General features: G+C 37.3%; 4 protein-coding genes across 5 annotated transcripts in view; 2 read left to right on the forward strand and 2 right to left on the reverse strand.

Annotated features, from left to right (window-relative positions):
- Positions 1 to 387: 387 nt before the first annotated feature.
- Positions 388 to 2,957, forward strand: LOC111459151. The gene is made up of 5 exons (XM_023101918.1): positions 388 to 784; positions 869 to 933; positions 1,038 to 1,098; positions 1,263 to 1,409; positions 2,712 to 2,957. The coding sequence occupies exons 1-5, from the start codon at positions 514 to 516 to the stop codon at positions 2,816 to 2,818; spliced, it is 651 nt and encodes a 216-aa protein (XP_022957686.1). The 5' UTR covers positions 388 to 513; the 3' UTR covers positions 2,819 to 2,957.
- Positions 2,958 to 3,753: 796 nt separating this feature from the next.
- LOC111459637 (GDSL esterase/lipase At1g71250-like) lies at positions 3,754 to 6,730 on the reverse strand. 2 transcript variants are annotated; one of them, XM_023102634.1, is made up of 4 exons: positions 6,667 to 6,730; positions 5,638 to 5,930; positions 4,289 to 4,897; positions 3,754 to 4,208 (listed from the first exon to the last, which is right to left on the reverse strand). In XM_023102634.1, the coding sequence occupies exons 1-4, from the start codon at positions 6,672 to 6,674 to the stop codon at positions 3,985 to 3,987; spliced, it is 1,134 nt and encodes a 377-aa protein (XP_022958402.1). In that variant the 5' UTR covers positions 6,675 to 6,730; the 3' UTR covers positions 3,754 to 3,984. The 2 variants fall into 2 exon arrangements, with proteins under 2 accessions (XP_022958402.1, XP_022958403.1); XM_023102635.1 differs by having other exon boundaries at positions 5,638 to 5,787; positions 6,667 to 6,718.
- Positions 6,731 to 6,794: 64 nt separating this feature from the next.
- LOC111459636 (F-box/WD-40 repeat-containing protein At5g21040) lies at positions 6,795 to 9,162 on the reverse strand. Its single transcript, XM_023102632.1, has 2 exons — positions 8,976 to 9,162; positions 6,795 to 8,618 (listed from the first exon to the last, which is right to left on the reverse strand). Exon 2 carries the CDS (start codon positions 8,595 to 8,597, stop codon positions 6,912 to 6,914), a length of 1,686 nt encoding a protein of 561 aa, XP_022958400.1. The 5' UTR covers positions 8,598 to 8,618; positions 8,976 to 9,162; the 3' UTR covers positions 6,795 to 6,911.
- A 1,439-nt stretch (positions 9,163 to 10,601) lies between these two features.
- LOC111459403 (la-related protein 1A) overlaps positions 10,602 to 16,415 on the forward strand; it is a 12,755-nt gene continuing 6,941 nt past the window's right edge. Inside the window, exons 1-7 of the mRNA XM_023102288.1 lie at positions 10,602 to 11,182; positions 12,416 to 12,935; positions 13,148 to 13,307; positions 13,741 to 13,831; positions 14,068 to 14,139; positions 15,674 to 15,932; positions 16,049 to 16,214. Coding sequence (XP_022958056.1) covers positions 10,931 to 11,182; positions 12,416 to 12,935; positions 13,148 to 13,307; positions 13,741 to 13,831; positions 14,068 to 14,139; positions 15,674 to 15,932; positions 16,049 to 16,214 — 1,520 coding nt within the window. The 5' untranslated portion in view covers positions 10,602 to 10,930. The remainder of the gene's footprint in view (positions 11,183 to 12,415; positions 12,936 to 13,147; positions 13,308 to 13,740; positions 13,832 to 14,067; positions 14,140 to 15,673; positions 15,933 to 16,048; positions 16,215 to 16,415) is intronic.

Here is a 16,415-nt window from a genome sequence, read left to right on the forward strand (position 1 = left end):
ACGTACTCTCTTTCTTTATTAAATGTATGGTAATTTCTTACAACAACACGCAAATTAATTAGAAAATAATTACTATTTCAGTCAACTATTAAATATAGGCTATAGGCGTGGTGGAAGATTTTTGTCTAGCAAAAGGAAAATTTTAGGTTTATTTTGTTCAGATGAGTGGATAAATATGAAAAAAAAAATGAAAATTATAAATATTATTTTTAAAAGTTTATAAATATTTTTTAATTGTGATACGGTGTGTATTTATATTTTATAAATTAATGGTATTTTTGTATTTAAAAAAGAAAATATTAAACGTATTTTTCGAGATAAAATATAAAATTTAGAGACTTTAATATTCTTAAAAAATGAAAATTATGGTTGCGAGATAAAAGCGAACGTGGATTATCCGCAGAATGCATTAAATGTTGTCCACAGACACGATGATGATCACGGTCACGATCACTCAGCCGAACACTGAAGAGCAAGCCTCCTGCAATCGTTGCAGAATTCTCGCAGCCTGCCATGGAGTTCACAGTCCATTCCATTTCCCGCCCCAACCTCCCTCTCCCTCTTTCCTTCTCCACTTATTCATCTTCCCCTTCCAATTCCCTAACTCCATACCCACACACAAGAACCAAAGCAACTGCCTCCATCCTTCCGCCATTGTTGCTGCGTTCTGATCTCAATCTCACCTTCAAATCAAGGAGACGATCACTTCTTCAACCTCTACGAGCTTCCCAGTCTGAATTCGAGCCTCGATCTTCTTCTGTCCGCTGGCTTCTCGTTCCCGTTGGTCAGCGCATTCTGAATCTCTACCATTGTGTTCTGTTCGATTGTATCTTATATTTGATTTGAAGATTTCGTGATTTCTTCACAGGCGATGGCGATTGGAAGCATATCGGTTCCAAAGTTGAAATGCCTGATGCGTTTGAAATCGTCTCGGTCAGTACTTTTCATTGAGGCTCTTCAGCCCTTGCGAGTCTCTATTGTGTGATATTCGAGCTCGTTTTAACTCTTTTTGGCTGTCGAAACTCATCTTAATGCAGAATGAGGTCACTGTTGGGCGCCTTCCTGAGAAAGCTGACATTGCAATTCCAGTTGCTACAGGTGAGTTTACTCCGAATATCTGTTGCTACTTGTTTGATTTGATGCTTTCAATTCAATTCATACAGATCTGACAGTTTCAAGTTTTCCTTTGAGTTTTTGGAATGTAGAACTTGTGGATTGTATTGTGCCACTAACTTCACTGCGATTTTCTGAAATGAAAACAGTTTCTGCTGTACATGCTCGCATCAAAAAGCAAGAAGACAGGCTTTTAGTCATAGATCTAGACAGCACAAATGGAACTTTTATTGATGATAAGAGACTCAAGCCTGGAGTTGTTGCTGCTGTATCATCTGGGAATTGCATTTCTTTTGGTAACTTGCCCCCTCAAACTCAATCCAAATTTAATTGTTAGTCTGGTTGGATCACCTCACACTTTTTTAGAACAGATTTCATATTTCTCAAGTAAACATTTAAGTTCTTAACTTCAACCGTGAAAACATCACTGAAAATATATATGAAAACAAAGAAATTCATAGGTTGAATTAGTGTTTATAAGTTTAAATTGCAAAACCAAATGATCATGAGACTCAAAAATTTCTTCAAGGGAAAGGATCCCATTTGCTGTTTTTCAGTTTTGGTTTGGTGAATGCATTTGGTTATGGTTATTGGACCATTCAATTCATTGCAGAGTATTTGAGATAGTTATTCAATATTGAATTTGTAACCGCTCAAATCCACCACTAGTAGATATTGTCCGTTTTAGTTCATTGCGTGTAGTCGAGCCTCACGGTTTTAAAACGCCTTTGTTAGGGAGAGGTTTCCACACTCTTTCTCCCAACCAACGTGGGATGTCATAGAATTGGACTCAAAATTCATTATAATCGCTACTCAAATCTATCCTAGCACTTGACTCATCCTCTTTGTAAGGCTAAACAAGAGAACCTCTTAGAAAATACTGTGACTTGTGTCTGTACATTATTATTGGCTTGAATTCATGAATTGGGTCTATACATTGAGCTTCTGTATTTTGTTTTGTGGTACAACTCGACTTGCATAGTGTAAATAACTTCAAAATTTTACATCATTTACTTGGCGGTCAGCTTTGTTGGATAATGAAAGTCACACATCGGTTAATTTAGGGAATGATGATGGGTTTATAAGTGAAGAATACTAACTCCATTGGTATGAGGCCTTTTGGAGAAGCCTAGAGCAAAGTCATGAGAGCTTACGCTCAAAGTGGACAATATCATACTATTGTGGAAAGTCGTGTTCATCTAACATGGTATCCGAGCCATCCCTTAAACTTGTCGTGCCAATAGATTGGTAAATCCTCAAATGTCGAATAAAGGATTCCAAAAGAAAAGGAGTCGAGCCTCCTCGAAGGCATACTAAAAATAACTAAAACTCCAAAAGAAAAAGAAGTCGAGCCTCAATTAAGGGGAGGCGTACTTTGTTCGAGAGGAAGCGTACTTTGTTTTGAGTCCAATTTAGGGAATGATAATGGGTTTATAAGTGAGGAATACTAACTCCATTGGAATGAGGCCTTTTGGGGAAGCCCAAAGCAAAGCCATGAGAGCTTATACTCAAAGTGGACAATATCATACCATTATAGAGAGTCGTGTTCATCTAACAAGCTTAATTGATTAACTTTGGGATATCTCTTTTGTTGACAGGGGACATCCATCTAGCCATGTTTCAGGTGTCAAAGTTAAAGACTGATAAAGCCGCTAGCAAAATCCAAGAATCTGAGGACTCAATCGGTAACTCTGAAACAAGTTGAAAAAATGGTACATTTACACGTCTTCTAAGAGCAAATATGTGCAAAATTCTGCACATTCTGTATCGTAACAGTAATCTTTGCATGCAATTTTTCATATGAGTTGAAGAATATTGAAGAGCCAACTAGTCATCTGATCTCACTATTTGTTTTTTTAAGGCCATTTTAGAATACATCCATTTGATCCAAGCTATACTATCTAACCCTTTAAAAGGGTCAGATATGATAGAGCCTCCTCTTAAGATTCAAGTCAGGATTTAGAGTTTGGCCCCTACATCTTTCATCTTTATAACATAATCACACGTTAACAACTTGATTTTAACTAATTTTAAGAGTCAAAGCTATCCCTACAAATCAATATTCGGGTTTTTTTAGTATATTTTATTCTCACTCATATGCTTCATACTAAAATTCTTAAGAAGTTATCCAACATAGAATTTCTTAAGCTACACATGCTTGACTTTAGACTTACAATGATTGAGTTATCCCTACAAATCAATACTCGAGTTCGTTTAGTATATTTTGTTCTCTATCATATGCTTCATACAAGAATTCTTAGTTACCAAATATAGAATTTCTTAAGCTACACATGCTTGACTTTAGACTTACAATGATTGAGTTATCCCTACAAATCAATACTCGGGTTCTTTTAATATAATTTGTTCTCACTCAGAATTTCTTAACCTACACATGTTTGACTTTAGACTTGCAATAATTGAGTTATCCAAGTCTAATAATTGAGTTACACATGCTTGACTTTAGACTTGCAATAATTGAGTTATCCAAGTCTAATAATTGAGTTATCCAAAAAGAATGTGTACTTTATTGGTTTAGTTAATAATTATCATTTTTTTTTTTTTGTAATCTTTTTTGACCAAAATTTCATATGTTTAGTATCACTCTTATTCGAGTACGATCTCTGTAATTTTTTTTGAGTGAATCGAGAGCGGTGGAAGGAATCGAGCACGTAGCGGCGTAGCAGGGGTATGAACTGTGCAATATCAATGTTTTTCTGAAGTCAGGGCGAGATTTGAAGGGAACATGATTTTCATACCAATGACATAGCGATGGATGAGATGAGCGTGCTACCTGTTTTTGCTCTGTTCATACGAGTGAAATTGAAGTTTATTCGAGTTAAATTACATGGAAAATTGAATCTGAATCTGCAGTCATTTCACCAAGTCTCCAATGGTGGACGGACGGCAGAAGCTGGAGAATGGCTGATCGCGCCAAGCAGAATTCGCAAGCAACGAATTCACAGCCCCCGTCGGATTGTACAGATCCCACCACACATGCCTCCGGACTCGGCCGCACGCAATCTCCTTCGCCACACATCCTATGCTCGCATTGTATGATCCAAGTCCACAACACGCACTCCTCGACTCCTCAAATCCTAAAAATTCATCATCTCAAATCAAATCTCGTTGTTCTTTACCCAAATCCACACAAATCTCAGAATCGAGTAATCCATACCGTATCGCCTCGGGTTGCCAATAATCTCCATCATTCCTTTGTACGCGTCGCAGAAAACCATTCGAGCATCACCAAGCTGTTCGTTCAGCATCACGATCTGCTTCTCCATCAGTTCATTGTAATTCACAACCAACTCATTCATCTCTTTCACACATCCTTTCTCGTCATATACGGCCGCAGGGGAATCACGCCATTGAGATAGAACTCGAGGAGTACATCCCAATGGCAGTATTCCCATGCATACGATCTTCTTCGCCCCTGCTTCGTGGAGATTTCGTATAGCGACCGACATTTGTGAGGCCAGCAGCTGAGGAAATTTCAAGTTGTTTTTGCCTCTGGATGAGTCGAGAATAAAATCGACCTCGCCAAATGAGAAGTAGAAGAGGGAAGATTGGATGAAATGGCGAGCAGTGTCTAGTCCGAGTTGTAGGCGCAAGAGCTGCAGGGTGTCGAGTACTTGGCGTAGCTGTTGGTTGAGAGATTGATGGCTTTGGCCGCCGCTCACGATCGTTGCCTGTGGCGACCCAAAGCTGAGGCCATTTAGGATCGCCTCAATGGAACCATTCTGATTGTACCAAGGTTGGGAGTGAGGAACGCCCATCTCCTCAGCTGCAAGAATAAGGTACATTTTACATAATGTTTTATTAAAAGTAAAAGAGTAACTTCCCTCTCGTGGAAGGTTTCTACACCCTTACAAATGGTGTTTTTGTTCTCTTCGGGACATCACAATCCACCTCATTCGAGGCCCAGCCTCTTCGCTGGCACTCGTTCCTTTCTCCAATCGATGTGGGACCGCCACTAAATCCACCCCTTTGAGGCTAGTGTCCTTACGGGCACACCGTTTCGTATCTATCCCATTTGGGGAACATCGAGAAGGTTGGCACGAAATCCATCCCAATGGGGCAAGTGTCCTTATTGGCACATTATCTCGTGTCTACCCCCTTTGGGGAACAGCGAGAAGGCTGACACATTATCCGGTGTCTGGCTCTTATACCATTTGTAACAACCCTTTCGTGTTCTCCTCAAAACTTTAAAACGGGAAGATTTTCACACCCTTATAGATAGTATTTTGTTCTTTCTCCAACCAACTTGGGACATCACAATTGTTTGTTCTTTCTCCAACCAACTTGGGACATCACAATTGTAATACTATCAATAGATATTGGACTTTTCTTCGGGTCTGTTAGGTAGAAGTTTTCTCACCCTTTCAAAAAAGGTTTTGTTCTCCTCTCTAATCAATATAGGATCTTATAACTTTATAGATTATTAAATATTTCAAAATCGATTTTTGAGAGAGTTGGAAACATAATTCAAAGAGTGAATAGGCAAGCAAGAGGGAGGGTACTAACCAAGAAGATGAGGAAGAAGGGTGGTGCCATCGGAGTCGCAAGGAATGATGGAGAAATTGCGATGAAGAAGAGGGTAAAACAGAGCGTTTAAGCCGCAATCCACAGAAGAATCTCCCAACAAGTACATGGCTGTAATGCTGGATCCCTGAGCTGCAAGACTTAGCCCCAACAGACCAATCAATGTCACATAAGCAGTGAAGAACAAAGACTTGAATAGGGCTGCGCTTCTGATGAGCTCCATGGCCACACCTAAAGTCATATGATCGAACCCGAGATCGAGTTTCTTTGTAATTCTACAGCTACGAGTAATCTACATGTAATTCTTCAAAAAAACAATGATAGGATAGGGGTTGGTGTTTAGGTAGGAATTGGATGGGAAATGCATTTTGTTCTTTTCTCCATACTTATATTCCATCTAAATTGATGATTTATATTTAATCCCAAACTATATGTTTTTTACCCTCGTAAAAGGAATGTTTGAGAGTAATTATAGAAATAGTGATTTTTTATTTATTAAAAATTATTTTCATACCATTTTATTATTAAAATATTGACTTTAGTGATTTTCGATGATTAAAGTATATGTTTGGGAGTGACTTTACAAACCGTGCTTTAAGCTAAGTGATTTAATTATAATTTGTTTTGTAACGTCTATATCATATGCAAATAAATAAAGCAATATGGTCAAGTCAAACTATAATTCGAAGACGCTCGTAAGAAAACTCACCCCTTCTCCGCCTCATGTTTTTATGGAAAAAGTAACTTCAACCTATAAACTTATTTATTTCGAGCTCTATTCATGAACACCTCTACTTCCTAAGCCATCGTTCGTCTACGAATGGTAACAGATGCAAATCCATCCAAGTTCATGCAAATATAATTGAAGTTGATAACCATGACTATCTCTAAGGTCTAGCTAGAATCAGTCACTTTCTCAAGCTAACAACAAATTATGGTGTTTTCTAGTACCTACGTCTAACAACAAATTATGATGCTGTAAAAATAACCAGCACCATCCAAAAAACTTACACATGCATGCATACTCCAAGCCTGAAATCAGATTATTTGAGCAAAGATTCTTCGAGCTTTCGTCTTTTTGAGGTTTTCTATAACGTCTACGACATGTAAATAAAGCAACATGGACGAGCCGAAGGTACAACGAAAGCTTATCGAAAGGGAATCGAAGAATCAGCAATTAGCCAGTGTTTGAAATTGAGATAATTATGGACTGCAAATTCAAGTTGATGACATAGATAACCAAATGATTCTATCACCTAAGCTTTGAGCTTCCCGCTCACCCCACGTTTGTTGTGCCAAACACTAACATTATCGCTGTTCATCGGTGTTTTCTTTGCTGCAACCGAGCACCGATCACTCCGACCACCACCACCACCACCTTTTGTGTTCATTTCTATTTGAAGCCTACGGCGTCTCATTCTATTCTCTAACCTAATCCCTCTTAGTGCACGAGCCCTCCGTTCGGTTTCCAGAGCCTGCGAGAAGTTCCAGATCCTCACAACACCTTCCTCTCCGCCACAAACTATACGATCCAAACCAATGTCCACACCAAACAAATTGCTCCCAAATCCATGCAACATTCTCTGAGGAGGCTCCACACCAATACTCCTACCAACATGCTGCCCCGCAGAATCTCTCTTCCACAGAGTTCGTTTCCTTGTCCTAAGCAGTGCTCTCACATCGATCAACGATAGTTTCCCATCACTTGACGCCGAAACCAGCCATGGAAACTCAAATGCTAGAGAATAAACTGGTCCTGAATGAGGAATCCACGATCCAACAAGTTGAGCGCTTGTATCAACATGTCGATTAGTAACGTCAAACATGTGAATTGCACCGTCTTCCCCTCCAGTAAATAGGAAATCCCCTGTATGGCTTCGTGCCAGGGCATAAGCCTTGCCAACATGAGCATCATGAATGACACTAGCCAACTCCCCACTGTTAGTATCCCAGACATATACATCTGAGCCTGATGTGCTAGCAATAGTAGTATCATGAGGGACTAGTCCCCAAACCCAGTCACCATGCCTCAAAATCCTTAAGCACTTCTGTGAAAAACGATCCCATACTCGAACAGTCATGTCCCAAGAACCACTATAAATCCTTGTTAGGTCCAGAGCAAGTGTGGTTATGGGTCCTTCATGCTCCCAAAGCCGAAACTCGGTATTGTGATTTTGAGGGCCTTTCACATCGAACAAGTGTGGAAGCCCTTCTATCGCCTTCCAACAATGGATAAAACCATCGGTGCCTCCAGCAACCAGTAGTTTTGTATCGGCCGCAAGTGCACGAACGGTACAACCGAGCGATCGTGATGAAGCAATGGACAATCCTTCTTCCAAGTCCCAGATTCTCACAATTGAGTCATATCCAGAAGTAAATATAAGTTTTGCAGAAACCAGAAGAAAAATTGTACGAACTGCTTCAGTATGACCATGCAAAACCTCCATACTGTATCGTCCCATAAAAGTTTTACTCCTAAACTCCCTCTCCACAAAAATATCTTTCCATGACTTCTCATCAGAAAATCCAGTAGCAGCCACCGGTGCCGGTATAGCTGGAATTGGAAGTCCCCATCTTTCATTGTAGAATTCCTTCCATACATGGTGCTCAGATGCTAGCCTATGAAGAATCGTCGACACACAAGATACAATGCCAAGCTCCTTCGGATCAAGGCAGTTCAGAATCTCAGATATAATTGCAGGAGGAAGGTCGGTAATTGACCGACAACCCAAGGGAACATTTCTACAGCCTAACTGCTTCGAACTGAGTGAAGTAGTATCTCCCTTCTCCAAGTCAAATTCCGATTTCTCAGATTCAATTCCCACTGATTTCCCTTTGAGCTTGAAATAACTCGATCCACCCGTTGGTTTCTCACAAGAATTTTTCACAATAACTCTTGAATCCTTATAAAACCCGGCAGACTTCTGGCATTCAAATGCCATAAAATAAATCCAACCCTAAGACTAGAAAAAACGAATAGAACTTGAAAATTCAAGCACGATGATTCCAGCAGCTATAGATCCCAAATTCCAAAAAAAAATTCAAACCCAAAATCGAGAACCAAGAAAAAAAAAAAACCCTAAAAAAATAAAAAGACCCTACGAGCGAACCTGAAACGCCGAACGAAGAAGAAATGGGAGGAAACCAACAAGGATCAAGCAGCAAAAAATAAAGAGAGACAAAATTGGTAGAGGAATTGAAGCAAATAGAACCTAGAGAAGATCCTAATTCAAAAAATTAAAAAAAAAAAAAAAAATCCCAAAACCAGGGTTACACGAAATCGAAGAGCATCGGTTAGAGAGATTGGGCATAAACAATACCTGGAAGATAAAAGATGCAGCAGATGATCCTTGTTGGAGGAAGAAAAGAGGGAATTGAGATTACTTAGAGATCTAGGGATTTGCAGAGGGGAATGACGAAGGGGAGGAGAGAGAGATAGTGTTCTAGAGAGAGAAAATGAAAAACATTAAACAAACAAGGAACGTACACCGCTGAAGAGAATAGAGAGATTTGCCCGAAACAGAGTCCGATATGAGATAACGTGCGGTTACCCTTACCGGTCGATCTTAGGTTTTCCCACGAAATTCATTGTAAATTAATTATTTCAATAATAATTATATTTTATTTTCTGATTTAATCAAATTTAATAAATACATTTCGTAAAATACTAAAAATATATTCTATTATTGAGAATTAAAATATTTTTTTTGCGAATATAATTTTTAGAAAATTTTTATATTTTATTTAACCTATAATTTTAAATTAACCTTTTCAAAACTTAATAATAAATAAATTGTGGGCTTTTAAATTTGTTATAATTATAGTGAATATTAAAAAGTAATTAGTTGGGTGTGTATTTTAAATTTTGTGCGTAATAGATAGTAATTTATTTATTATTTTTAAGGGTAAAATAAAAACTCTCCAAGTTTAAAATTAAATATGAGAAATTAAATTAGTTGACTGGTCATGGCTTCGGTCAGTTGGCAAACTTTTAAATGAAGTGCAATTTTTTTTATCACGTGGATTTTTTTTAATGAAAATTTGTGATGAGTTGGTTAATTAAAAAATAAAAAAAAATAAAATAAAAAATATTAAATTTTCAATTATGACGTGTAAATTAATTGGTGTTGATTAATTTTTATTTTATTTTAATAGAGTAATGTTAGGCATGACAAAATTTAACCCTTTTTTAATTATTAAAATCAACAAAAAAAATAAATCAATAAAATATCCGACAAATTGAGCCATCATTTTTCTGTAATAAGGTGAACTTCTGTTTTGAATATCTAATCTTTTAATCAGACAAGCCTTATATTATATTATTTTGACGAAAACAAGGTTTCAAACCTTAAACACCCCAAAATTAAAACGACGATAAGATTTGTTTAGAGAAGACGAAATGTAGCTTGCAAAATAAGATAAATTTGTCCACAAAAATAGTGCTCTTTATATAGGTTACGAGCACGAGTTAGTTATGTTAGCTCGACAATGATTATACAATATATGTCTGAATTTTTGTCGACCTTTTATGAATAACGTAAAAAGAGAATCATACTGGACTATAATAGGATCGCCGCCATATTGAGTATTAAAGTTGTAAAGATATAATTTAATAAATGGTAGATGTCGGGAAAGGTAAGAGAAATCAATATGTTACTGTCAATGTTCATTCGACATTTTTACCTGTTCTGGACTTCAACATCAACATAAAAATGGACCGTTGTAAAAAGATCAATAAAATAGTAATTATTTATTTATTGATTTAAAATTTTTGTAATATAGATGAAAATCGACCTATTTTATAATTTTTATAAATAATAATAATAAAAAAAAAAAATAAAATAATCCTCCGTTTACAACGGGACTGTGTAGCCGGGTCGCAGCCCTTTGTTTTTGTGTTTTTTTGTCTGCCCTGCCCTCGCTATAAATTCACTTTCATCCGCCGAGCTCCTCACTCTCTCTCCAACTTCTCTCTCCTCTCCGTTTCAGAGCCCACTGCCTGCTTGCTCCAAACTTTCCTTCATAAACCCTAGCAGTCCACTTCTGTCTCCCAATCTTGGCCGCTTCTTCCTCAAATCCACCTTTTCTTTTCTTTCTGCTTCTGTGATCTGCTTCCCGAAAAGTAGTTCTAGTAACTTTGTGAGCTTCTTCATTCTTCGCTTCCAAATCACTGCCTATATTCTTCCAATTTCACTTCTTCTTGCTGTTCTTGTTCAATCTTCGAGGAATCCGGTTGTTGATTCCCCTCCTGTTGCTTGGAATCTAGCGCTGAAAAATGGTTATGGTGGAGAGTGAGGTCGCCGCCGACGACAACAAAGAGACCAATGGCCGCAAGTCTCCTTGGAAAACTACGGCTCTGGTCGATGGGAAGGAGATGGATGCTCCTGTAATGGGAGCGGACTCTTGGCCTGCACTCGCCGACGCGCAGCGGCCTAAAAGTCTTGATGCTACTACTTCTGCTAAGTTTTCTGATTCAGGCGAGGTTTCTGAGGAAGTAGCTCTTCAGTCTCCTCTTTCAGGAGCGCAGGTTAACTTCCTCCCTTATTTAAACACCTTGCACTCACATACAATCACATGGTGGTTCAGCATACGACTTGGAAAATAGCGTTATTGAAAATTTCTGTGATGCAACTGTAACTGGCATTCTCTTGAACTTATTTAAAATTTTTATCCTTGCAATGTCAGCTAGTTAGCGAGTTTCATTTTTATTTTGCAATGGGACTTTTGGATGTTCCTTTTCGGAGTTTGTTTTCGTCGCGATGTTTACGCTTCAATTGGTTATGAGACGAGCTTATTTCGTAGATATTCATTTTTATTTTGCAATGGGACTTTTGGATGTTCCTTTTCGGAGTTTGTTTTCGTCGCGATGTTTACGCTTCAATTGGTTATGAGACGAGCTTATTTCGTAGATATTGGCTCGATACTGTGTGACTAATATGAAAGGTTTTCGATTTCGACTTCTGGGTTTGGGTATTCTCATGTTTTCCACCATTTTTCTCTCCCATTCCACCACTCTTCTCGGGGAGTCTCAAATTTGATAAATATAATGCTACTTGACGACGAATCATTTTCACGTGAAAATGATATCTATGGAGATGCCTAACCGATGATTGTCGAGCGAGGCTTTCAGCGTCTTTTCGGCTATATTCTTTCTTCCATAGTATTTACTTCAATTTATTTTTCTCTTCTTCCGGCCATTTCCTTCATATCCCTTTATTCTGTCCATGTTCTTTATTTCTGATCATATTTATGAACCTGAAAAAAGCAGAAAATCTCAGCTAGTGTGGGTCATCAAAGTTCCAAAAGTCTCGACAAGTTTTAAGAAACTATCTCGACAAGTTTTAAGAAACTAACATTTATTATGTTACTCCTATTGTAATTTTGAAATGACTCCAGTATGTTTCACTCCGGGAGAAAATTGGTTATTAATATTTCATTGTCTTATGAATGTCTTGTACTATTGATCATGTGACATTCCCTGTTGCTCTAATTGTTGAAAGTCTTTTTTTTATTTAAAAAATAATTATTATTACTTTATGAGTGTTCTGAAAGATGAAAGGTTGGCATCCTTGTCTTAAACTGCATAATGAGAGCAGAGCAGAGTTATGACGATGTATGATATGCTGTTTAAAGAAGAAAAAGGAAATAAAGGAAAAGATGCTTGCTGTGTTAACCCTTTGGCGCTTGTTAATTATATCCAATTTATTTTATTATTCCTTTTGAGTAAATTTAACTGGAGGGATATGATGCTTTCAACTAGGGAGGATATGCACAAAGGGCACCTGCCTCTCGGAATCCTAGTTATTCACACAAGAATATCCATTCACATCATCAAAAGCCAGGCTCCAAGCGCAACCCAAATGGTCCTCCACATGTTTCTGTTCCATTACCTTATCATCAACCACCAATGGCTTCACTTTTTCCACCCATATTACATCCTCCTCATCTCGCTGTTCCTGGATATGCTTACCAGCCTCGACCTGTAGCTGGTGTTGAAGTACATATGGTTAAGCCTAGCAATGAGACATCAGTACAAGCTTTTGTTCCACCTGTTGAGCCTCCGCCCCGAGGTGATCCAAGTGGTTATGTTGTTGGTATTCATAATAGAAGACCTAATATGCAAGATCCTGGTGTTCATTGGAACCATGCTTGGTATCATCAGCGGGGATTTAATCCAAGAGACAACATTTCCATGCAACATGGTGCTGGACCACGCCCTTTCATGCGACCACAATTTTTCTCTCCAGCTCCTGGCTTCATGGTTGGTCCAAGTTTTCCTGGTAATTATGGCATCCTAATTACTTTGAGGTGTCTTGAGATATGTCATTCTAATCTTAATCTCCTTGCCCTTCTTTGTTCTCCAAGTACAAGAATCTGCCACACAAATTTTAAACTGCTCTAAGTTTAAATATGTGCTGTTATGTTGTTGCACTATAATAACATGAAATTCTCAATCGAATTTGTTCCCATCAAAGATCTCTATGTTATGCAGGACATGGACCTATGTACTATGTTCCGGTTCCACATCCTGATGCAATTGGGAGACCGCCTCATTTTATTCCACACCCTCTTAATCCAAGGGCTTCAATGCTTCCCCCAGATATGCTAGCTCTTCGGGCCAACATTGTAAAACAAATTGAGTATTATTTTAGGTAGGCCAACCATCAATCTAGGAAGTGAACATTTTTTTTGTTCAACCCCCTATTTGTTGAGAAATTTGAGATCTTGATACTGCTTTACATCAGAATTTCTACTTGTTAGTATTAATATTTTCATATATTCTATTTATTTATGTAGTGTTGAATGCTTCATTGCACCTGAGTTTCTTGGCAACATTTGTACTTAATTTGCTTTTCTTCTTTGGATGTGTATTTTTTTTTTATTACACTTCGATAAGTTTTTCATTTCTATTGACTGTAGCCACGATATTTATATTTTCATTTGGCCTTCGAATTCCAGTTGGAACAGCTCTTTATCAGCTCCCTTGCTGGTTGAGTATTACTCGTGTATTTGTTGCTTTCCACTTGTCTATGGAAAAATTCTGCCTTCAACTTATCCTGCATTTTCCTTATATCTTGGTTGCAGCGATGAAAATCTGAAGAACGATCATTACCTAATATCTTTGATGAATGACCATGGATGGGTTCCAATATCAGCCATTGCTGAATTCAAAAGGGTACATTTTAATATTTATTGAAGTGATTCAGAAAATGTAAATAAGCCTTTTTTTTTCACATCTAGATCTGTTGATCTATGGTCATGATAGAATGGAGCACTGCTGTACTGATAGGTTCAAAAGTTGTACCATGCCAATATATTATGCTTTTGCATTTTAGATGTCATGTTCTATCAATTTGATGTCTTATTCATTTTTAGCACATATATATATTTTATGTGAAAATCCGATTCCAGGTTAAGAAAATGAGCACTGACATCCCGTTCATCCTTGATTCCCTGCACTCATCTGCAGTTGTTGAAGTTCAGGTATCTATTACTTTGTTTTATTGCTTTATTGTTCATTTCTGAATTTATGGTGCAAAAGGAATTCTTACGAAGTATTGTATTAGAAAATCTGATGAACACCGGTTTTTAATTGATTTATAAATTTTAATTATCCCTGTTTTACTTTGTCCTTTTTAATTGGCACCCCTTTTCTTTTTAGAATATCAGGAAAAAAAAAATGGAAACTATATTATTGCCTAGTTCTTTTCCCTCTTAAATGGATGTACTTTCCAGTTGGCTTTAATTAATTTTCTAATCTGTTTATTTTCTTCTAAAACAACACTGATGCAAATAAATATATTTCAAACAACCTACTCTTTTCCACCTGGCATTTTATGTTGCTTGATTTTTGACATACTAGGAATGGGAGCACATGCTTCTTCTTCTTCTTCTTCTTCTTCTTCTTCTTCTGTTTGGTATTTGTCTTTAATTTCAATTCACCCCGTGAAATGCATGGAGTTAAAACCTTGAGACTGCAAGGATTTTAGTGCTGCAGTTGGAATGATGAAATTTTAAACTGTTGACTTTCTGCAACACTACTTTCATAATGCTGTCATGTTGAGAAACCTATCTAACTAGAATGTTGTCATGTTGAGGGGGATTTAAAATTCACAGCTTTGAAACTGTTAGTTCGACACTGCCTTTATTTACTTTTTGGTTTGTTTTTAGCTTTTAATTTGCACTTCCAAACTCTTTTCTGAACGAATCTAGAAATTAAATTTCTTTCCCATTCGTACTCGCATTTTAGATAGTGGGGTTGTGGGATGGCATCCTGGCTGCATTTTAAACTTGTACAAGCATCCGGTTTGTCTAATTTATTGTAATGAATCAATCATTTCTCCTGTGTTACTGAGGTTTAAGTTAGATGTGGACCATACTTAAATGTAATGAATGGAGTTGCAGCATCAGTTTTTAAGTTAGGTGTGATGACAATTAAAGATACCAAATTGATGCAGGACAGTGGAGAGGATGTGAGTAGAAAGATAAAGAGATAGGGGAAGAGAGGAGTGTTCATTTGTTGAATTTGGTGTATGAGAATCGGTTTGATCCTTTTCCATATGGATGAATTTTGGAGATCCAACATTTTGAGTTGATAAAAATTATGGATTGTATTCCCCAGTTTCTAGTAAGCTAATCACTTGGTTTGAAGTAGATGTGCAGATAGAACAGAGGTGACGTTTGGTGTTTTGCTAGGGATCTAAGGAAACCTCAGATTCATTTGAATTTGAGTTAGATTTTAGATGTGGACTTGAATAATGTGGACCTCAAATATAAATGTTATTGCCATTTAGCAAAATCATTATCCATAATGATCATATACGTGTACATATTATCCCTTAAATATTCTCTGCTTTTCCAGTACAACTGCTGTACTCTGCGTGTGCTAATATACTTGAAAAAGAAGGATCCAATAGTGTTCCTAGTAGAGCATATATTAAAAACGAGTTAGAAACTACACAGGCTTGTAATGAAGCAAATTTATTTTACTTTACTTACAAACCTCAATTATCTGTAGGGTGACAAGGTACGACGACGTGATGAATGGTTAAAGTGGATTCCAGTTCCTGCGGACTCTAAATCAACCTTAAATGTTGACACTCCTTCCAAACCGGTGGATGAGTCTACTAACTCATTGCTGGACAAGAATGCCTCAGATGGTAGTAGAACGCTGGCGTCTGAAGATAATATCAAATCTTCACGACTTCAGGGTTGTTCTCTGGAGCAATCCTCAAACAGGGACAACCTAGAAGTAGCAGATCTAGATATAGTGGAAGGTGGTAGTTTGATTTTTTAGTTTGATGATGGAATTAAAGTATTGTTATGAACGTAGTAGTGCAAGTAGAATTTAGTAATCATCTTTTGGTTTAATGCTGGTTGTAAACTTCTTCAGAACATTCTCATGGAACTGGGCGTCAAGGCATAGAGATTTCATCAAACGTTGATGCACATAATGTTGATGATCTTTCAGGCCAATTTTCAAGTACTTTCATGCTTGATGAAGAGTTAGAGATTGAGCAGAAAACGATAAAAAAAGATGATTTGACTTCAAATGGAAGGTATATGATTGATTATTATTGTTCGATGTTTATTTATCTGTTCTTTTTTTGTTGGCATTACTTTAGGCATATAATTAATAATGTACCCTTTTGCAATTTATTTGTAATCTTCTGCCCAGGTTGGGCTCTACCACCCCCACACCCCTCAAAAAAAAAAAAAAAAAAAAAAAAAAAAAAAAAAAAAAAAAAAAAAAAAAAAAA

Source organism: Cucurbita moschata, unplaced genomic scaffold (assembly GCF_002738365.1).
Source record: "Cucurbita moschata cultivar Rifu unplaced genomic scaffold, Cmos_1.0 Cmo_Scf00022, whole genome shotgun sequence".
Classification (NCBI taxonomy): Eukaryota; Viridiplantae; Streptophyta; class Magnoliopsida; order Cucurbitales; family Cucurbitaceae; genus Cucurbita; species Cucurbita moschata.